This window comes from Podarcis filfolensis (assembly GCF_964270895.1).
Source record: "Podarcis filfolensis genome assembly, chromosome: 4".
NCBI lineage: Eukaryota > Metazoa > Chordata > Lepidosauria > Squamata > Lacertidae > Podarcis > Podarcis filfolensis.
In genome coordinates, this window is record NC_139607.1 from 96,223,324 (window position 1) to 96,246,313 (window position 22,990).

Here is a 22,990-nt window from a genome sequence, read left to right on the forward strand (position 1 = left end):
TCAGCTACACGCTGCTGACCTTGTAAAAAACTGATCTGAATAAAAAGCCATGTTTGAGTGTCTTTGCGCTGGCCACCTCCATCGCAAGGATCCTTCAGAAGGGAGTTGCTGCCAAGAGGGTGATGCGCAGGTGTATTTTGATGTGTTGAATAGAATGAAAGTTTGTGAGTCATGGCAGATTGGAGAGCACCTGTACAAATTCAGCAGGGCTTTGTTTGTCTTGTTGCTATTTTGTTAATGTTGTTTCATAGATATGAATTCTGTCGTGCTTTGTGAATCCTACGAATTTTGGTGTAACTGTGATGTTTAGCTTATTTTTCAGTTGTTTTGTTAATAGTGTTACATAAATGGTAATTGTTTTATTTGGGATTTGGGATTGTTTTACCGATGATGTGTTAAGCATTCTATACGATTTGTGCTGTACAGTCATACCTCGGGTTACAGACGCTTCAGGTTGTGTTTTTTTCAGGTTACGGACGCTCCGAAACCCGGAAGTACCAGAACGGGTTACTTCTGGGTTTCGGAGGTTGTGCATGCGCAGAAGTGCTAAATCACGCTTTGCGCATGCGCCGAATCGCAACCCACACATGTGCAGACGTGCTGCTGCAGGTTGCGAATGCTGCGGGTTGCGAACGTGCATCCCACACGGTTCATGTTCACAACCCAAGCGTCCACTGTATTCGTAATGTTCCGTTATGTTATTTTTTTAATCTTTTGTTTGTAAGCCACTTTGGGATTTATCGGAATAAAAAGCAGCATGGAAATAGAATTGATTGATCGATTGCAGCTCAGATGACTTCAAAAGGGGACGAGACGAATTCGTGGAGAACGCTATCAATGCCTATTTGCCCGTGATGGTTAAGTTCTGCCTCCAACCAGAGGCACCATGCTTCTGAAGGACAACTGCACAGGGTTGGAGATCTGCTTCTGCACTCAGGTCATGCCCATAGGCTTCTCGTTGGGGCATCTGGTTGGCCACTGTGAGAACAGGGCTAGACGGGCCAGTGGCTGGATCCAGCAGGTCCATCTTCCCTTCTTATCCTGCAAAAACGATGTTCTTGGAAGGTCCATTCCACATGATGTCAGAAATTGCCTTAACATTGCAGCACTTACGTTCTGATGAGGGACACGGGTGGTGCTGTGGGTTAAACCACAGAGCCTAGGGCGTGCCGATCAGAAGGTCGGCGGTTCGAATCCCCGTGACGGGGTGAGCTCCCATTGCTCGGTCCCAGCTCCTGCCAACCTAGCAGTTCGAAAGAACGTCAAAGTGCAAGTAGATAAATAGGCACTGCTCTGGCGGGAAGGTAAACAGTGTTTCCGTGCGCTGCTCTGGTTCGCCAGAAGCGGCTTAGTCATGCTGGCCACATGGCCTGGAAGCTGTACGCTGGCTCCCTCGGCCAATAAAGCGAGATGAGTGGTGCAACCCCAGAGTCGGCCACGACTGGACCTAATGGTCAGGGGTCCCTTTACCTTTACCTTCTGATGCAGTCAGGCCCTCTCTCTATTGCCTTTCCTTTTCCAACAAGCCTTTTAAGTGGAGGGTTGATTTTTAATCCCCACCAGTCTCTCTACTGGATTCGAAATGGTCCTCGTATATGAAATTGTTTTATGCCTGTTTTCAATGTCGGTGGGTTTATTTATCAATTGCTTTGAGGTGCTTCACAGGAAATGCTTTTTGGGTTTTTTAAAATAATGGCACAATTTTTACGCTTAGCACCAAACACATCTGGAACAAGGCACAGTGAACAAGCAAAAAGCCAACATTTTTTTTTCTTGGTTACATTTATTTCTATAAATTTGTACAAAAATCTTTGTTTTTTAATAATGTACAGTATTTCCACAAAATGCCCAAAGAATTGAGCATATTTGTCCTCTATACATGTTCAGGATCACAGGGGAACAAGAACTCAGGAACCGAAGCCCCCATTTTCCACGTTACCCAAAGGCACATTTTAAGAGCTTTGATCGTTCTCAGTGATTAAAACAATTGAAGGCGGCAGGTTACACATGCAATAGTGCAATACGCTTAAATATATATATATATTTAATATATATGTATGCAGACATGGGGCTCTGAATATATTTCTCTACGAAGCATCAGTCAACATCCATGTAAACGTTTAAAAACAGTCAATACTTTGTGCATAAGAGCTACTTTATATACATTCATCACTGAATTGAATAATCATCATCACGTTCTTCAAAAGCCAGAAAAATCCTCAGAGTTTACAGGTGCGACGTTTTGCCAAAAAGTGTTTCATCTTCGAGAGTTCCTGCTGGATTTAAACTCTTCTCTTTGCTGTTTCTGGGTCACCAACAGAATTCCTATGCTTTCAATGGCTAGGGAGAAACTGCTTAAGTTATATACACACAGGCCCAACAATGCGAAAGGACCTTTGCAAAGGAACACGAGCCAAAGGAACATGTTTTCTGCCCCAGATAATTTTCCAAGTCCGCACATGGCTACCCTCAAAGAAACCTGGGAACTAGAGTTTGCTCAGCGTGCTGGAAATTGAGAAGGCTGTTGGGTCTGCTACTGTTTCCAGGATTCCTTGAGGGGTGTAGAGCCGTAACTGTTAAAAGTGGCATAAATGTGCTTTAAATTGATATCTGGAAAAAGGTAAAAAAACCAAAAACAAGGAGTTAATTTGGAGGTTTGAGAACTTTCTGCTGTATATCTAGTTTTTGAATCTTACTCGTTTGATGACTGGCCCAACATTGGAAGTCATCGTTTGTAAATATGCATTTATCTTTCTGAAAAAGCACTTTTCTATCTTGGGGCAGTGGAGGAGACTCTAGGAAAAGAGGGAAGGGGGGGGAGGCAAGGTGGGATGAGCAAATACATATTTTCGTTTCAGCTGCGGATGACTCTCCAAATCATGGGTAGGCAAACTAAGGCCCAGGGGCCGGATCCAGCCCAATCGCCTTCTAAATCCGGCCCACGGACGGTCTGGGAATCAGCGTGTTTTTACATGAGTAGAATGTGTCCTTTTATTTAAAATGAATCTCTGGGTTACTTGTGGGGCATAGGAATTCATTCATTTTTTTTCCTTTCCAAAATATAGTCTGGCCCCCCCCCACAAGGTCTGAGGGACAGTGGACCGGCCCACTGCTGAAAAAGTTTGCTGACCCCTGCTCCAAATTCTGCTGGACTGCAGTCCCCCGCCCCATCCCTGATTTTTGACAATGTTGGCTGGGGCCGATGAGAGATGGAGTCCAGCATTCAGGTTCCCCATCCCTGGTCTAAAGGCTTCACAGAATAGGTGTGTTCTTGAGAGGGATTTTGAATGGGGTAGCTGGAGAGGAAGGGTGGAATAATTTAAGAGAGCAGAGAACCTTTGGGGAGCTGAGTCCTTGGAAGGAAAGCCTTTGGGTGATGAAATAAGGGTGGAAAGAGCAGGGCGAGCTTGAAATCAGGGACTGGGGAACCTGTTTCACAGCCTGAGGAACTGGAGGGAGCTGCTCCCGTATTATGCCAGCGGTGGCCAGGGCCAGAGGCAACTGCAGACACAGCAACAAATCTGAATTTTACCTTTGCAGAGTAGGCTTGTTTCTAGACACACACACACACACACACACACACACACACACACACATTTCTCCATCCAGACAAGCAAGGGGTATTAGCAGAGGTCAAGGATGTGGACTCCAGCCAGGCAACTGGAGGAGGGTGAAAGTAAGAGGTAGGGTTGCAGAGCAGCTACAGCTTGGGGGGAGTCTTAAGGGCCAAACAGAGGAGCCTTAATGGCCAAATGCACTTGGCCCCTGGGATGGGGAACGGGCAAAGAGGTAGAAGTCGGATTTCCCCTTTTAGGCGCTCCAATAACAGGGAAAAGCTAAGCCTCGTGGTTTTCTCCCACTGCTGTACATGTTAAAAGCACAGGAAGAAGGAGAAGCGTTTGGATTTGATATCCCGCTTTATCACTACCCTAAGGCATCTCAAAGCAGCCAACAATCTCCTTTCCCTTCCTCCCCGACAACAAACACTCTGTGAGGTGAGTGGAGCTGAGAGATTTCAGAGAAGTGTGACTAGCCCAAGGTCACCCAGCAGCTGCATGTGGAGGAGCGGGGAATCGAACCCCGTTCACCAGATTACGAGACTAACGCTCTTAACCACTACACCACACTGGCTCCCTGTAGCTTCACTGTAGGAAAAGAAGTTCGCAACCCAGTTATTCTCTCATACACACATGCGCACGCACACACACACACACAAAGCGTAGCGTAATTGTGGCTCGTTATAAGCACAAAGGGACGCGGGTGGTGCTGTGGTCTAAACCACAGAGCCTAGGACCTGCCGATCAGAAGGTCGTGGTTCGAATCCCCGCCGCGGGATGAGCTCCCGTTGCTCAGTCCCAGCTCCTGCCAACCTAGCAGTTTGCAAGTAGCTAAATAGGTACCGTTCCGGCGGGAAGGTAAACGGCGTTTCTGTGCGCTGCTCTGGTTTGCCAGAAGTGGCTTAGTCATGCTGGCCACATGACCCGGAAGCTGTACGCCGGCTCCCTTGGCCAGTAAAGCGAGATGAGCACCGCAACCCCAGAGTCATCCACAACTGGATTTAACTGTCAGGGGTCCCTTTCCTTTTTTTACAAGCACAAAAGTTGCGCCTGCCAGTTGCCGGTTCTTGGTTTTGCTTGAAAATATCGCTGGCTTTTCCAGCATTTCTTTGGGAGGCACACAAAGGAGTGTGCCATCTTTAAAAAGGGCCAGATCTCCACAGAAAGACACCAGGAAAGTCAACACGAGAAGAGCCAAAGAGAGGAGATTTGTGGGGACCAGCAAGGTCCTTTTTCAGAGAAGGTCATTGGTTCCCAGCCTCATTTACACAACAAGGTATAAATGGAGGTGAAATGGGACGAAAGACTCCGAATTTGCATTGTTTGTGCTTTCAGGGAGGGACTTTCTCAACCAGATACCCTCTTGTGCTACAAAACATAGGTTGGGGGGAAAAGCAGTAATGTAGCAATAGGAGTTGCTACAGCACCAGTGGCAAAGGACAGAAAAACCCAGAAATGAGTATGGTTTGCAGAACAAACAAATGTGGGCTCTGGGGTTTGCAAAACCAGGAATCAGAGGGAGCTGCCCGTGCAATGTCCGTCTTTTCTATGGAATACTGAGAACTAGCTTTCTCCAGCTGAAACAGCAAACCTTGCAATGGGCGATTCAGAATCCAGAAACGGCCCATGCTTCCCAAAATACTCTTGCTCCCCCCCCCCTTTGTTCCTACCCCCTTTGGTCCATCTTCCCGTCTGCTGTTAAAAATCAGCACGAAGGAAAAGATCGTGCAACGCACAGAGCTCCTTCGTGCTCCTACTTTCCCCCAGGAGAAACCCTCCATTTACCACTGAATCAGGGCCAATCTCTAGAGGGACGCGGGTGGCGCTGTGGGTAAAACCTCAGCGCCTAGGACTTGCCGATCGCATGGTCGGCGGTTCGAATCCCCGGGGCGGGGTGAGCTCCTGTCTTTCGGTCCCAGCTCCTGCCCACCTAGCAGTTCGAAAGCACCCTTAAGTGCAAGTAGATAAATAGGTACCGCTTTACAGCGGGAAGGTAAACGGCGTTTCCGTGTCCTGCGCTGGTGCAGGCTCGCCAGAGCAGCTTCGTCACGCTGGCCACATGACCCGGAAGTGTCTTCGGACGGCGCCGGCTCCCGGCCTCTGGAGCGAGATGAGCGCGCAACCCTAGAGTCGGTCACGACTGGCCCGTACGGGCAGGGGTACCTTTACCTTTACCTAAGGTCCAATGTCAACAATTTCTACAGATTGTCGTCGGTTCTGATTCAGAGGCAAAGAAGGCTTTTCCAGGGGAAAGCCATGGGGCGAATGGAAAACGACTTGGGCCCACTTGCTTTCAACAGTGCAGCAGTGTGGACAAGCCCATCATCGGCTTGCACAAAATCACACACAGGGTGGGGGTTAAACAGGGGCACAGAGTCCTCGGCCTAGAGGGCCGGTCTAGCTCCACAGACAACCCACATGGCCGCCGAAGGCAGCAATATTCTTTCAGCGTGCCAATGAGGCAGCAGTCAGTTCACACTTGCTACATTAGATGCGTAGCTCCGCTGGCAGCGCATGAGTCTCTTAATCTCAAGGTCACGGGTTTGAGACCCCTATTGAGCAAAAGACTCTTGTGGTCCCAGCTCTACAGTTCTCTGATTCTTCTAATCCCCTGGGACGCTGCATTGTGCGGTGCCACCAGTAGGAGGCAGCGTTAGAATTCAGGGCCGGGGAAAACATCCACCCAAAAATAAGTGCTTTGCACCCGCCCTGTCTTTTGGTTTTGCGAGCAGCGAAACTTTGGAGGCAGCCAGGCTCTACAGCAGAGCACACACGCCTTGCTAACTCCTAACTTAAATCTCTGGTGATCTCCAATTAATAAGGAATTCTCTGCCTTCAGAGACATGTCAGCAAAGAGCAATCGGTGCTGAGCTACATGGGCCCATAGCTTGAGTCGACTTGGGGCAGTTTCCAATGTCCAAGTCTAATAAAAGGCAAAACAAGTGTCTTCCCTCGGGGAGAACTTAAAAACCGAGTGCTACTGCTGGAGCTGGCCAGATCTGTCCCAAAGAGAAAAATACAATGGTTTCTAGCGAGGTCTAAAGCTTTGATAGTTAGACAACTTTTTTTTTTCCTTTTATCCTTTTAAAAGCTCACGCGTGCATTCGCACTCGCCTCCCCGATTCGCAGACCAGAACACACACAGAAAACAACTTGGGCTCCGGCAGAGAATTGTCTTTTGACGCCGCGTTTGCCAAGCGACTCGCTGCCAGAAAAAGCGCGCAGGAGCGAAAGCACCCGGTTCCCTCCCCGTGGCGGTCAGTTGACTTCCAAGATCTCTGTCTCCGGCAGGCCAAATTTCGTCTTGTACTTGTCAAAGAGTCTGATCAGAGAGCTGACGTAGAGGCTGTGATAAAAGTCTACTTCCTTCTGGCTCGGGTTATCGACTTTGGGGACGGTGATGGGCTCCCCGACTGAAATGGAAAAAGGGGAAACAAGATAAACGTTACGGAGCATTGCAAGGGGTTGGACTGGATTAGACTAATTTAGCCAGCTAGCCCTGGTGATCATCTAATGTTTATTGGATGGATTTCCCCCCTAAATTGATTTTTGAATTCCGAATTGATGGTTATTATACTGTTTTCTATGCTGTTTTTTGTTGCATCAGTTAAGAGTTTTAAATTTGTTGTTAGTCACCCTGAGTCCGGTTTTCTGAACCAGGAAGGGCGGGGTATAAATAAAAATTGCGTTGTGTACGTTTCCTTCTATTGACTGTGCTCCTTACCGACAGTGGTGATGGGCTTGGGATATGGCAGCAGCCCCCAGCTGTTGGGGGAGAAAAGTCCTTGTCCGTGGAAAACACAAGGGGCCACGCCAATGTACTTCTGGAACTTCTTCTGCACCCAGCGCCCCCACGACCCCTCCTCAAAGATGACCTGCTTGTAGACTTCGTTCTCGCCAAAGGAGTACACGGGAACCAAATCCGCTCTGGAAGAGAGGTGTGAAAATCAGGGTGGAGTTGATTTAAATCAAATTATTTTGCTTATCAGCTTAAGGAGACTAACAGAAGAGATCGTAAAGGAAAAATAGAAATTATATGAACAAGATATGATGTGGAAACACCAAGATAAGACTGAATAGAATTATGAATTTTCTTTGGACTGATTGGGACTGTTTTGGACATTAACGCAGTAATAAGAAGATGATCTGAATCCCCCTTTGGATCTTGAAGTATGGGTTCCCCCAACAAAATTTAAAAATTTGGCTTTGTAATTTGGAATCTATGTGATGTGATTTAATTTGATGTGATTGGCCAGTTAATAAAAATTATTAAAAAAAAAAAAGGAGTTGATTTAAATCAAACCGATTTAAATTACTAGTCAGTAAGACTTGATTTAATTTAATTTAATTTAATTTGATTTGATTTGATTTGATTTGATTTTTTACAGAAAGACTCATTCCTCGCTGGCATAACCTTAATATTTACAAACCAGATGAAGGTTTCGTTTTTTGGAATAACGAATTTTCAGAGCAGTTTTCACAGTTATATCGAAAATTACTGATTTGGTTACGCTATTAGAAATACACAGAGACAGACAATTATGAAATTATGGTGAGGTTTAGTAAGTTAACGGCTTATATTTGGACAACTTTTCTGCTGTTCTCTATTGGAAGGAGAAAAACAATCATTTCCTCAGTAACAATTTAAACAATTTACTTCTAAAACAATAACATTATAGCATATTTATCCATGTTTGTTAACTGATTAAACGATTAAAAAAAAACTTAGACTGAGTTTCAGCACACATGAAAAACTTAAAACAAATCCTTATTTCCTGGTCAATAGCCTTTGGACTATAATGTAACTTAAATAGAAAACTATCTTTAGAAAGATTTTCCCTCCAAAAGCATTTTACGTTAAAAATCCGATTTAATTTTTTTAAAAAAATCCGATTTAAATTTTTAAAAAATCTGATTATTTATTTTTAAAAAATCATTGATTTTTATCCACCCTGGTGAAAATGGTATTCCCTTTTTGTTTTCTTTTTGCATGCTCTATCAGCGGAATAAGCATTTCACGTCATTTCATTTCACTTTTAGTTTGTGTATACCTCCTTTTTATATTGCTATACTCAAGGCAAGCTGAAGAAACAGCAGAGATCGCACACCTTTTTAACATTCTGATCCAATACAAAAATGCCATAATAAGAACATAACTTTAAAACAAAGTAATAAGTTATCTAAGAGACCACTGTAAGCAGATGGCAGGATTTTGATTTCACTTGTAGCATCACAATTACCATGGATAATATGGACTGATATAAAAGTTAGAGTTTGGAAGAAGATGCAGTTTTAAATGGGACCCCATGGAGGGGGCGGAGTCCTGAGATTTGGAGAAATCTCTGTATGTATATTGGTATATATTTGGATTTTTATAACTTTGTATTGGTAAGATCAAATAAAAATGTTTTTTAAAAATAAATAAAAATAAAGTAATACTCAATAATCCATTCAGATATAATAGTACGCTTAAAACTTTAAGCGCTTTATTTATTTTTATTTAAGTGCCTATACGTTTATCACATTTATAAATTTTAAATTTATTGCTGTACATTGTTTTAAATGTTTGTTTTCCTTCTGGGATTGTACCCCCAGGTGTGTTTTATAAGCTGGTCTCCGACCGTAATAAATTATTTCTATCTATAAGAGTACGCAATCAAATTCAATATTGGCAAATAATAATTAAATTCACTCTTCTAACAATTACAGTAAATGATTTCTAAACTACAATCGATAAAAATAACAGGGCATACAATAACACAATACGAATCGAGAAGCAATTGCGTACCTACTGATCACAGTGAAAGATGAGGAAGTGAAATCGGTAATGATACATTGGGCAAAAGACTTTGGATATAATATACAGCTTGAAGAATGGAAAAGGTTGTGGAATGAAAGGAGAAACTTTACAGCCTATAATGCTTTGAAAGAGAAAATGATGAAAATGATATATAGATGGTATATTACACCAGTGAAATTAGCTAAAATGTATAAGACAAATAATAAATGTTGGAAATGTAAAGAAAAAGAAGGAACATTTTATCATATGTGGTGGGAATGTAAAAGAGTAAAGAACTTATGGGAAATGATATATAATGAGATGAAAAAGATGTTGAAATATACATTCTTAAAAAAACCAGAAGCATTTTTACTTGGTATTATAGGTCAGGACATTAATAGGCAAGATGTTAAATTGTTTTTATACGCAACAACTGCGGCCCAGAATGGAAGCAAGAAGAAATTCCGACAAAAGAAGAATGGCAGACAAAATTAATGGACTATGCAGAATTGGACAAAATGACAGGAAGGATTCGAAACCTGCAGGACCAGAGATTTACAGAAGATTGGAAGAAGTATATGAATTATTTGAAGAGCAATTGTAATCAACAAATTACGCTAGCAGGACTACAAGAAGTTTTGTAAGGAGGAATATACTAAGTGTTACAAAGTAGAAAAAGATAGAGATATTAGTTATGAGTTTGAAATGTAAAAGGGAAGATAAACGCATACTGAGAGATTAGATTGGAAAATTTTCAGACAGGATTGATGGAAGTCAAAAATTTGAATAAGATGTAAAAGTATGTTTAATTACTGTTGAAAAAGATATGTTAAAAAAACTAATTAAAAATTATATATGTGTGTGTGTGTATATAAAAAAGAAAAATTAAGGTCGTTCTCTCGCCTGCTTACCCGTGGCGCAACGCCAGTTTCACAAACCCCTTCCGGTGCCTCAAGGTCACTGAGTTTTTGCCGGGGGCGCAGTTCAGGGACTCGGCAGCGCCCCCCACCACAATCACAATGGCGTTGCCGCTCCCGTTCTTGGAAAGGATGTAGTCTATGGTGTCCCGGTTCACAGGGCAAATACCTGTACGTTCGGAGAGAGAAAGTACATTCAGACAAAGGGGAGAATCATAAAATTGTAGAAGGGACCTTAAGGGTCATCTGCCAGCCCAAACCCTTTCAATGCAGGAATATGCAGCTGTCCCATACCGGTGATGGAACCTGCAACCTTGGGCATGATTAGCACCAGGGCAGAATTTAGGTTTGATGAAGCCGATCAGAAGGTTGGCGGTTCGAATCCCCGCGAAGGGGTGAGCTCCCGTTGCTCAGTCCCTGCTCCTGCCACCTAGCAGTTCGAAAGCACGTCAAAGTGCAAGTTGATAAATAGGTACCACTCCAGCGGGAAGGTAAACGGCGTTTCCGTGCGCTGCTCTGGTTCACCAGAAGCGGCTTAGTCATGCTGGCCACATGACCCGGAAGCTGTACGCTGGCTCCCTCGGCCAATAAAGCGAGATGAGCGCCGCAACCCCTGAGTCACCCGCGACTGGACCTAATGGTCAGGGGTCCCTTCACCTTTACCTTACAGTACCCGGCAGGGCCAGATTTAGGTTTGATGAGGCCCTAAGCTACCGAAGGTAATGGGGCCCTTTATATGTCCAGCTGTCCTTTGTCAACAACAAATTGTCGCTGTTTTTTGTGTTGAATATATGCTATATGGTAATTTATGGACCTCATAGGTATCCAAAGCCATTTGCACATAGCAAAATATGTATTTCATCAAAGTAATTGTTGAACTTATATTTTGGAAATGTACATCCAGGTTTTTTCCCCCCCTTTACATTTTTGGGGGGCCTCCAAGGGAGAGGGGCCCTAAGCTATAGCTTGTTTAGCTTAGACGTAAATCCGGCACTGATACCTGGGAACGTAAACCCCACATAAGTGGGGAGATGCCTGGACCCTTTCCCATTCCTGCCCCTCGTTTTATTTGAGGGGTGTCTGTCCTCATTCTCAGTCCTGACTAGGGTTGCCTCCAAGCTTGCAAGCTTATTTTTATATTCCTATAAACTCCGGGGGGGGGCAATAGGTATCTAAAGCCATTTGCACATGTTGCCATGCAACCTGTCCATGCAGAATGTAGGCACCCTATATATAGAAATGAGCAAACCAGTGATATTTTAGGGAGCAGGCTAGCAGGCAGGGCCCACGACTTACATCGTAGGAGCCTACACAGCACAAAACACTATTGCTGTATGTAGGTTTTATTTTATTTGTTTTTTATTTTATATTTTGGAAATGTACATCCAGTTTTCCCCCCTTTAATTTTTTTTGGGACCCCCAAGAGAGTGGGGCGCTAAGCTATAACTTGTTTAGCTTCTGCGTAAATCCGGCACTGATCTGCACCACGCTCTAACCAACTGAGCTATCCAGATGTTGCAGGAAACGACAACAAGATAGTTGGTCGTTGTCGCTATTTATCCACTGTCTTACACACACACACACACACACACACACACACACATTCAAAGGAGATACAGTGGTACCTCTGGTTACGTACTTAATTCGTTCCGGAGGTCCGTTCTGAACCTGAAACTGTTCTTAACCTGAAGCACCACTTTAGCTAATGGGGCCTCCTGTTGCCGCCGCGCGATTTCTGTTCTCACCCTGAAGCAAAGTTCTTAACCCGAGGTAATATTTCTGGGTTAGCGGAGTCTGTAACCTGAAGCGTATGTAACCCGAGGTACCCACTGTATGAAACATGCAATAAAAACAGCTCAAAAACACCACAGAAAACAACCAAAGAAAAGCACCAGGTAAATTAAAAAACATTAAATGATGGTTTTCACCGAGCCAAGCCAGTTCATCTGCTTGGGGGAACAGGAAGCAGATTTTATGAGAGGATGGCTAATCTGGACAGCATATTTAGGCTGTTTCTCCTTTCAGAATCTTAAACGCAAAAGGTCTTGCAGGCTGCTACGCTTTCTAATGCTAACACCCCTCAAAAAAATGTCAGTTTCCTTCCTGGCTAATACAAATAGCCAAGGGCAAACAGACCGGGCAGGTATCCAGATCTTTCCACACCACTGGCCTCCCCACTGAAGGTGAGGAAGCAAGAAACATGCAATGGAGGTGGGGGAGAGGCTCCTTAATCCTGGCCAGGGGTCCTCCAAGGTCCCCATCTGGTGGCCCCATCTGGAGGAGAGGCTGAGGGCCTAAGCAAGCGGCCAACTGCTCTAGGCAGCCCACAAAGCCAGCAGGCAAGAAACAGACCTCCTTAGGAGCTTCTCCGTCTGGTCAGTGAGAGAGAGGAGGATTGGTTTGAGAAGATATTGAATTATTTGAGTAGGTTTGAACCATTTGGGGCAATTAAAATGTTAAAAGTTAAATAAACCTTGTGGAAGGAGGAGTGTTAAGGTACAGTGGTACCTCGGGTTACATATGCTTCAGGTTACAGACGCTTCAGGTTACATACGCTTCAGGTTCCAGACTCTGCTAACCCAGAAATAGTACCTTGGGTTAAGAACTTTGCTTCAGGATGAGAACAGAAATCGTGCTCCGGCGGTGTGGCGGCAGCAGGAGGCCCCATTAGCTAAAGTGGTGCTTCAGGTTAAGAACAGTTTCAGGTTAAGAACGGACCTCCGGAACGAATTAAGCACGTAACCAGAGGTACCGCTGTATATAGAAGTGTAAGGTAAAGGTAAAGGGACCCCTGACCATTAGGTCCAGTCATGACTGACTCTGGGGTTGCAGCGCTCATCTCGCTTTATTGGCCGAGGGAGCCGGCGTACAGCTTCCGGGTCATGTGGCCAGCATGACTAAGCCGCTTCTGGCGAACCAGAGCAGCGCACGGAAACGCCGTTTACCTTCCCACCGGAGCAGTACCTATTTATCTACTTGCACTTTGAGGTGCTTTCGAACTGCTAGGTTGGCAGGAGCTGGGATCGAGCAACGGGAGCTCACCCCCTCGCGGGGATTCGAACCGCCGACCTTCTGATCGGCAAGTCCTGGGCTCAGTGGTTTAACCCACAGCGCCACCTGCATCCCATATAGAAGTGTACATATGCTTAATTTGAATACGTTATTATTGAATATTATTGAATATGTATATTATTGAATTGTATATTATTGAATATTGTATACCCAATGTATCAGCTGCCTGGGGGCGGGTTCACTGTTTGTGTTTCGGTGGTTGGTAAAAAATAAAATTAAAAAAGGAAAAAAGAAGCTTTTCCATCTTACACACACACACACACACACACACACACACACAGCCCTCTTCTAAACCAGAAGGAGAAATACAAAACAACAACAGTGGCTTCTGTGCTCTTTTCCGCTGCAAACTGCCTTGGATTCTTTTTTCCTTCTTTGGCCACATAGAAACGTTCTTATAAATAAATGTGTACATGTGAGCAGACCAATGTTTTATATATTGCTGTAAGCCACCCAGAGTGGCTGGGGAAGCCCAGTCAGATGGGCGGGGTATAAATAATAAAATGGTGGTTGTTGTTGTTGCTGCTGCTGCTGTTAACCCAGATAATGAGCATTTTCATTCAAATAAAATGCCAAGCAACAGGGATAAGAAGCTTGGGGTTCATCTACATCAATATTGTCAGCACTGACTGGCAGTGGCGCTTCAGGGAATCTTCCCCAGCTCTATTGGACCTGGGACTTTTTGCATGCCAAGCGAATTGTTCTCCCACTGAGTCACATTCCTTTGGTAAAAGGAAAGGGTAAAGGACGACTGGACAGTTAAGTCCAGTCAAAGGCGACAATGGGGTTGCAGCACTAATCTCGCTTTTAGGCCGAGGGAGCCGGCATTCATCCACAGACAGTTTTCCGGGTCATGTGACCAGCATGACTAAACCGCTTCTGGCGCAACGGAACACAGTGATGGAAACCAGAGCGCATGGAAACGCTGTTTACCTTCCCGCCGCAGTGGAACCTATTTATCTACTTGCCCTAGTGTGCTTTCGAACTGCTAGGTTGGCAGAAGCTGGGACAGAGCAACAGAAGCTCACTCCGTCATGGGGATTCAAACCGCCGACCTTCTGATTGGCAAGCCCAAGAGGCTCGGTGGTTTAGACCACAGCGCCACCCGTGACTTATTGCCGTGTTGAGAAAGCACCATGTCGGCAGGTTTTCTAATCCTTACCCCCAGACATCAAGTAGTCCCTCAAAATGGGCATCCTGAAATTGCCAGCTAACGTCGCGAGGTACGGCCGAATCCCAGGAAACTTCTGGCTCACGCCCGTGGCTTCTGTACTAAAGTTGCAGAAGGCGCCCAGCCCCATGATGCCGTGCGGATGGTAACCGAAGATGTAATTCCTGTGTGTCGCCAAGTTGTGGGTTTTTACGAGCTGAGGAGGGAGGTGGAGAGACAGAGAGATACAATAAATGTAAAGCTACTTCACCGGAACAGAAGAAATGCAAGCTACTTCCACTGAAATGGGGAGAAAAGTTGCGCCCTTGAGATGGAGGAGAGAGAGAGGGGTCTTAGCAGTTTGTCTAGCTCAAGAATGGTAACTTGATCTTGACCACAGCAGCTCAGTTTACGTGCCCTAAGAATTCATAAGCCCCACGTTGCTGTTCCATCCCCAGATAGCTAGGTGAGCCGTCAAGAACAAAAACAGAAAAAACCCGTCCGGTTGAACAGGCTTCTTTCCTTTGCTGTTGCATAAGAGAAACAAAAGGCTCTCCATCACAAGAAAAACACGATAAAGGTGTTCTCTCACATTACAGGCTCAGAGACACACTCAAGACTGAGTTTCGGGCAGCGTGGAACCTGCAGGCACCTAAGCCACCACGTCACTCCTAAAAAGTTTCGTGAGCCCTTTTTTTTTAAAAAAAAAAATCCTCCTTTTGTCTGCCCATAGCTGTCAACTTTCCCCTTTTCTTGCGAGGAATCCTATTCAGAACAAGGGAATTTCCCTTTAAAAAAGGGAAAAGTTGACAGTTATGTAATAATAATAAAAAATTATTTTTACCCCACCCTCCCCGGCCCGAGCCGGGCTCAGGGAGGTTAACACCAGTAAAATTACAATAAAAACATAATAGGAAAATGGGGGGGGATTTAAAATACAGGTTAAAATGCAATTTAAAATGCAGCCTCGTTTTAAAAGTAGCCCATAGATCAAAACCATAAGGGGAGGGAAACATAAGGGTCAGACTGAGTCCAAACCAAAGGCCAGGCGGAACAGCTCCGTCTTGCAGGCCCTGCAGAAAGATGTCAAGTCCCGCAGGGCCCTGGTCTCTTGTGACAGAGCGTTCTGGAGCCACAGCCAAAAAAGCCCTGGCTCTGGTTGAGGCCAGCCTAACCTCCCTGTGGCCCAGGACCTCCAAAATGTTTTTGTTTGAAGACCGTAAGGTCCTCCGTGGGGCATACCAGGAGAGGCGGTCCCGTAGGTACAAGGGTCCTAGGCTATATAGGGCTTTAAAGGTCAAAACCAGCACCTTAAACCTGACCCTGTACTCCACCGGGAGCCAGTGCAGTTGGTAAAGCACTGGATGAATGCGATCCCACGGCAAGGAAATGTTATCAGAGGCCCTTTTATTGTGAATTTACAGGCAGAGAACGGGGGTCAGGTGTTTTTACCGTGTCTGAAGAAAGCAAAAAAAACCAGGCTGTCTTGTTCTGGGCCTTTTAACAGCCTTTTCTATCGAAATCGGCAAGTTAAGCGTAACACAACATACGGTAACTTGACGGATGCTCTGGTAACCTCAAGGTTAGATTATTGCAACACGTTATACTTAGGGCTGCCTCTAAAGGCTGCTCAGAAACTTCAGCTGGTGCAGAATTCTGAAGCCAAGCTGGGCAAGAAGGTTTGAGCGTATTATAATCAATCCTGGCCCGACTGCACTGGCTGCCAATTAGTTTCCGGGTCCAATTCCAAATCAAATTACAGGAATTTGTGGAGATGACTCAATTGACTAGCAAACTGAGAGGAAACCCAAAGCAAAAATTTGCAGGAAAAATGGGATGGTTATAGAAGATATGTTCAAAAATACAATCATAGTTTTGACTCTGTGCTAGCATTCTAGTGATAAAGGAATTAAAAGGAGGTGGACAACAATTAGGAATTTATTATGTTTTCAGAACGTATTGGAAAATATATATAGAAAGGTTTATTGTTTTGTGTACATTCGATTGTAAGATAAAATATATGCAAAGGGACTTGATAGGAAGTCAAAGTTGAAGAAAAGGTTTTGTAAGATAAAAGGGGGGAAATATTTACTTTCATTATTATCACTGTGTGTTTGTGTGTGTGTCTGTACACACGTGTGTTTTTGTATGGAATGTTTGGGAGGAAATAAGACAGTAAATAACAAATAACAAACTAAATATTGATGTATGTAATTTTTATCTATCAATTATATTTAGTGGTAGCATGGTTGTGATGTTTTTTGTAACATAAAATCATTCAATAAAAATTTAAAAAATTTTAAAAAAGAAAGAAAAAGTTTTCAGGTCCAATTCAATGTGCTGGTTCTGACCTATAAAACGGCTCAGGACCGCAATACGTCAAGGATCAGCTCTCTCTATATGAACCTACCCGAACCCTGAGATCATCATCTAAGGCCCTTCTTCATGTGCCCCCACCGCAAAAGGTCCAGAGGGTGGCAACACGAGAACGGGGCCTTTTCTGCAGTGGCTCCTCATTTTTTTAATGTTCTCGCCAGGCACCTTAGTTTCATATGTCCAGGCGCCAGACAAAAATTCTTCTCCTAGGCCTTTGGCTAATTAAAGAATCTATGGCCTTTTATTTTATTTTATTTTTTCATGGTGAATCTTTATTGATTTAAAATATAGACGTAAATGATCATTTACAACGAAGGTAAGTATAGAAAAATTCAGTACAGAAGCAAAAACATCACGACATAAGAATAAGAAAAAAGTTTAAAAGACGAAAAAGAAAAGAAAGAAAAGACAAAGGAAAAAGAAAAAAAACCCAAAAATTTATACAAAATCATGTTCATCAAATAAAAAAATCTGCTTAAAACTTCCAAATTTCTGCTTAAAACTTAAAACGTTCTCATTATACTATTTCTATTATCATGGTTTTGTCACACAGCTTTGCGTTATATCCTTTTTCATATATTCCACAAAAGTATTCCACAATCTATGGCCTTTTAAACCAGGAGGGAATAATGTTTTCATTTGTTACTATGCTATGTGTTTTGGGGTTTTTTGAAAAATTGTAAACTGCCTTGTGATCCTCGGATGAAGGGTGCTATAGAAATATTATTATTTTCTGAAATAAGAGAAATAAGAAATAAGATCTTTATTTCTTGCTTGCTTGCTTGCTTTCTGCAATATCAATGTTTAACTGGTTTTTAGTTGTCTTTATCAGAAGCTCTTTCGGACGCTTTGCACTGAAAATATTTTGAAATAAATTACATCACCTGGTAGTTAGTTACTCATTTATAAGAGATCTCGCCCTGTCCTTCACCTAAGCTGCGATGGCAGGTTACGGCAGTATATAATCACACAAGTAAAACCATTCCAAACAAGACTCCAAGGTGCTGACTCAAGTTTACGAGAATATGGGAAATGGATACATTTTTAGGACACCAGAAACAGTCCAATTTCTAGGGTGAAGTTTCAGGTTAACATGTGCAGCTGGCTGTCTTCTCTGTTGTTCATTTCCACTCTCCAGAGTACCGTATTTTTCGCTCTATAGGACGCACTTTTCCCCCTCCAAAAATGAAGGGGAAATGTGTGTGCATCCTATGGAGCGAATACAGGCTGTCGCTGAAGCCTGGAGAGCGAGAGGGGTCGGTGCGCACCGACCCCTCTCGCTCTCCAGGCTTCAGGAAGCTATCCGCAAGCCTTGGGAGCTCGGCGGGAGTTCCCGCTGGGCTCCCAAGGCTTGCGGATAGCAGCCTCCAAACCCGACCTGGTTTGGAGGCTGGCGGTGGGGAAAGCAGCGCTTCTCCCCACCGCCAGCCCCACAAGCTGGGGGGACAGCGGGGAGGCGGAGCGCCACCTTCCCGCTGTTCCCCGACCTGGCCTTTGGGGCTGGCGGTGGGGGAAAGCAGCGCTCCCCCCCCGCCAGCCCCAAAGAGCAGGTTGAAAGGAACCCAAAGCTTCGGGTGAACGCACCTTGAACGCACAGAACACACCTTGTTTTAGAGGGGGAGAACAAGGAAAAAAAATATTTTTTTTCCTGTTCTCCCCCTGCTATAGTCCGGTGCGTCCTATGGTCTGGCGCGTCCAATAGAGCGAAAAATACGGTAAATTGATTCTACTTTTGTAAGTCATATCTCATTTTAGAAAGCAAAAGGCTTAGAGAACACCACCATTGGCTTCTTCTGTTTTCTTCTAACAGAAGAAATCAAAATATCAAAAGGCACTAGACAGGGCTGTCCGCTCTCACCTTTGCTGTTCATAATGGTCTTGGAGGTTTTTCTGAGTTCAATTAGGAAAAATGAAAGAATAAAGGGGGTGACAGTAGGCCAAAATGAATATAAAGTTAAGGCCTTTGCCGACGATTTGGTAATAATGGTGGAAGACCCGATGAATAGTGCATTTGAAGTGCTAGAGAAGATCGAAAAGTTTGGTGACGTGGCAGGCTTTAGATTAAATAGGAAAAAAACTAAAATTATAATCAAGAATATGGATCAAATAATGATTGAAGTGCTGCAGCAACAAATGGGTATTGAAATCGTCAAAAAGGTCAAATATTTGGGAATATGGCTAACCCCCAAAAATATTGATTTGTTCCAAAATAATTACGTCCCGGTGTGGAATCAAATTAAGAAAGACCTGGAGGGATGGGGAAGGCTAAAATTATCCTTTTGGGGCAGGATATCAATGATCAAGATGAACGTGCTCCCAAAGATGCTATTCTTATTTCAAATGATCCCAATATTAAAAGGAGTAAGGATATTTGAGGAATGGCAAAGAATGATCTCAAGATATATCTGGCAGGGCAAAAAGCCGAGAATCAAATATAAATTACTAACAGATGCAAAAGAAAGAGGAGGCTTTGCCCTGCCAGATTTAAAACTGTACTATGAGGCATCATGTCTTTGCTGGATAAAAGAATGGATAAAACTAAAAAACACTAAACTATTGGATTTAGAGGGCTTTGATGTTAGATTTGGGTGGCATGCTCACTTATGGCAAGGGAAGAAAATGGGTTATAAATCGTTTGAAAACCACATCTTCAGGAAACCGCTAATGGAAGTGTGGGACAGATATAAGAATATATTAGAAATGGGGGTTCCACATTGGTTATCCCCATTAGAGGTTATGGGAGTCAAAAAAATCAACATGAGAAGTAGTTGGATTACTTACGGAGACTTAGTGGTAAAAGAAGATGGGAAATGGAGACTGAAACCATATGAGCAAGTAAAAGAACATGTATTTGATTGGTTACACTATTATCAGATAAGTGATATGTTTAAAAAGGAGGTGAAAGAAAGAGGGTATAAAGAAAAGGATTCGAAATTTCAAACAGAAATTATTAATAATGATCATAAGATAATCTCCAAAATGTATAAAATCCTACTGGAATGGCATACGTTGGACGAGGAAGTCAAAGCAGTAATGATTCACTGGGCCAGAGATTTAGGGTATAGTATAGATTTGGAAGATTGGCAAAAAATATGGAATGAAAACCTGAAGTTTACAGCATGTACTACGTTGAAAGAGAATACTATGAAGATGGTATATAGATGGCATATGACCCCAAATAAATTGGCAAAAATGTATAAAATTTGTAACAAATGCTGGAAATGTGGGGAAAAGGAAGGTACATTTATACATATGTGGTGGGAGTGCAAAAAAGTGAAGAGATTCTGGGAAATGATTTACAATGAGTTAAAGAAAATACTGAAATATAGCTTTGTAAAGAAACCAGAATCCTTCCTTTTGGGAATAACTAAAAATGACATAAATAAGAGGGACTGTAAACTCTTCCAATACGCAATAACAGCTGCGAGAACATTGATGGCCCAAAAGTGGAAGCAGGAAGAACTTCCAACCTTGGAAGAATGGAGAGTAAAACTAACAAATTTTGCAGAACTTGATAAACTAACTGGGAAAGTTAGATTTCAGAGAGATAATAAGTTTTTAGAGGACTGGGGAAAATTTAGAGAATATTTGAAAACTGTATGTGAAGAAAATATAACGCTAGTGTGTTTCAAAGAAGCTTTGTGAAAAAATAAGGAATATCGTAAAAATGTAAAAGAGGATGGAAAAATGTATTAAAAGGCGATACTATACTAAGGAATGTGTGGATAGGATGTAAGCATGAATGATTGTCAGAGGAGTCGAGGGAGGTCTACTAAGCTAAAATATGTGATGTTAAAAAATTGTATGATTGGAGATATTACGGAAAAACCTAATAAAATATCATTAAAAAAAAAAAAGAGAACACCACCATTGGCTATTCCTCAGTGGCCCTTGACAAAGCTACAGAACTCGGACTACGAAAGGCTGGCAACCAGGAGGAACCTAACTCGCTCATTGCCTCATCCTCTTTTGAGATATTTTATCCGCACAACCTGGCTTTCCATCCAGCTCTTCCTGCAACTACGATACAAAGAGTTGCTGAACCCACACCTTGTACTTTCCTGAAAGCCACCCTGGGTGCATTTCACAATATTATAACACTCTGCATTATTCAGCCCAGACACGGAGGTCCAGCTCCAAGGGCCTTCTGGCGGTTCCCTCCCTGCGAGAAGCCAAGTTACAGGGAATCAGGCAGAGGGCCTTCTCGGTGGTGGCACCCGCCCTGTGGAACACCCTCCCATCAGATGTCAAGGAAATAAACAACTATCTGACTTTTAGAAGACATCTGAAGGCAGCCCTGTTCAGGGAAGTTTTTAAAGGTTGATGTTTTTCTGTGGCTTTATATGTGCTATAAGTCTTCCAGAGTGGCTGAGGAAACCCAGGGTATAAACTATTATTATTATTATTATTTAGCGCAGAGACGGGGGACCTCTGAGGCCTGAGATGTTGTGGAATGCCAGCCCCTATTAGCCCCAGGTGAGAGGGGTTGTAGTCCTCCACAGCTAGAGGGCACCAGTTCTCTATCCCAGCCTTAAGAGGGCAACAATGGGAAAACCACCACCCATCTGCTAACAAACTCATAAAACGGGCTTCTCTGCAAGCCCAGCATGGCCAGAAGGATAAGACAGAAGCCACGCGGACTGGCCTTTTCAAGGAAGGCTTCTCCCAAGTCCTGGCTGTGGCCGATGCCTTTACATTCAAGTCCTGCAGTCATCACCAAGTGGAAAGCCATGTCCGAGACTGGACCATAGCTGTCAAGTGTCCCTTATTTGGCGGGAAACTCCCTTATCCCAGCGCCGTGTCCCGCTGGTGTCCCTTATTGATGATGTCCCTTAAATTTCCTGGGTTTCAAAGGAAGCGGCTCCTCTCCCTCCCTCCCTCCCTCCCTCCTCTCGCTCCAACTGTGTTGCTTGGCTGTGTTGCTCACCCAATAAGGAGTCTAAGAACGACTGGGGGGTGGAGCTTGCATGCCTTGTGCTGATCAAATCGGTCACATTGCTGGGGACTCGCCTTTGCTCAGCGCTTCCCAGCAGAGAGGTGACGGTGGTTTTCCTTGCTGCATCCCCTTTGCCGGGTTGCTGCGCTGTGGGAACCACCGCTTGAGGCTTCATTTGGCTGCTGGCTGGGCTTTCTGCCTTTGGCTAGGAGGGGCTCAGAAGTTGAACATACCTGTGCCTGGGAAATCCCTTATTTTGGCTACTGATCCCTTATTTTCAAGGCTGCTGGTCCCTTATTTTCAAATCTGCAAGTTGACAGCTATGGACTGGACTCTAGAACTTGAGATAACTGTGGAGCCCAGCCAACGTAGCGAAGGTACGAGGTGAGGGAGGAATGTGCAACTGTACATGTGTCAGATAATAGATGCCCTTTCACAGCCACCTGTCGCTAGTCAGCATTTACAAAGAGGACAACCTTCAGGGCAGTAATACATAACAGGCAGGTTGTCAAGCGTTCCCAACCCATTGTGTCCTTTGTAGCGCTGATATAATCTTAGTTTAGTTAGAAAATAGGTGAAAAGAGTAATTTAATATTTAACTGTAAATTTATGTAAGGTTATTTTTTTCTTTGTGTGGATTTAAGATACTGTATGATATCTATGAATTTCAATAAAGGATTAAAAAATAAATAAAAAGGAAGCCAGAGAAAAACAGGTCGCAGCAGTACTCACTCGGATCGGGAAGTAGTCCCGGAAATATCTCCAGACAGCCCAGTTTCTGACCCACTGCGATCTTCTACCACCTTTTGGGATAAAAAAATAAAAAAATAATAATGCAGCAGCTGTCAGTGGATGATCAGAAAGAACTGATGAAAGAGACCAGCCATGGAATGTGCAGTTGTCAAGGTATGGCTGGATGAAAAGGAAAGGTGGTGGGAAGCAACTGGGAACCCCCCCATGGGAAGAAGACGCAGACCCTGGGAAGTGGGTTCTTTTAAAAAGAGACAAAAACCCAAGGAAGGCCCTGGATCACCTCCAAGGGTGCCAACTTAAATATTGGGGGGGTCAGGTAAGCCCCACCCCACAAAATCAATCACAAGACGTGGCACACAGAGACCATTTGAATGGCATCGCCCATCAACTTTGGGGGCGCCCGGATCCCTGAAATATTTTATGGGATCTTGGACCCTATGATCGCCTCCG

At 43.9% G+C, this 22,990-nt stretch overlaps 2 protein-coding genes and 1 long non-coding RNA gene across 3 annotated transcripts in view; all 3 read right to left on the reverse strand.

The window, feature by feature from the left end:
- The window catches only part of MOGAT2 (monoacylglycerol O-acyltransferase 2), a 229,251-nt gene that overhangs the window by 84,770 nt on the left and 121,491 nt on the right, over positions 1–22,990 (reverse strand). The gene's annotated exons all lie outside the window — the stretch shown is intronic.
- LOC310761006 overlaps positions 1,764–22,990 on the reverse strand; it is a 177,755-nt gene continuing 156,528 nt past the window's right edge. Inside the window, exon 2 of the long non-coding RNA XR_014547174.1 lies at positions 1,764–4,287. This is a non-coding gene — a long non-coding RNA (uncharacterized lncRNA). The remainder of the gene's footprint in view (positions 4,288–22,990) is intronic.
- Positions 1,764–22,990, reverse strand: part of DGAT2 (diacylglycerol O-acyltransferase 2) — a 64,948-nt gene continuing 43,721 nt past the window's right edge. The window contains exons 4-8 of the mRNA XM_083610050.1: positions 22,520–22,590; positions 14,488–14,692; positions 10,248–10,422; positions 7,282–7,484; positions 1,764–6,970 (exon numbers count right to left, since the gene is read on the reverse strand). Coding sequence (XP_083466176.1) covers positions 6,816–6,970; positions 7,282–7,484; positions 10,248–10,422; positions 14,488–14,692; positions 22,520–22,590 — 809 coding nt within the window. The 3' untranslated portion in view covers positions 1,764–6,815. The remainder of the gene's footprint in view (positions 6,971–7,281; positions 7,485–10,247; positions 10,423–14,487; positions 14,693–22,519; positions 22,591–22,990) is intronic.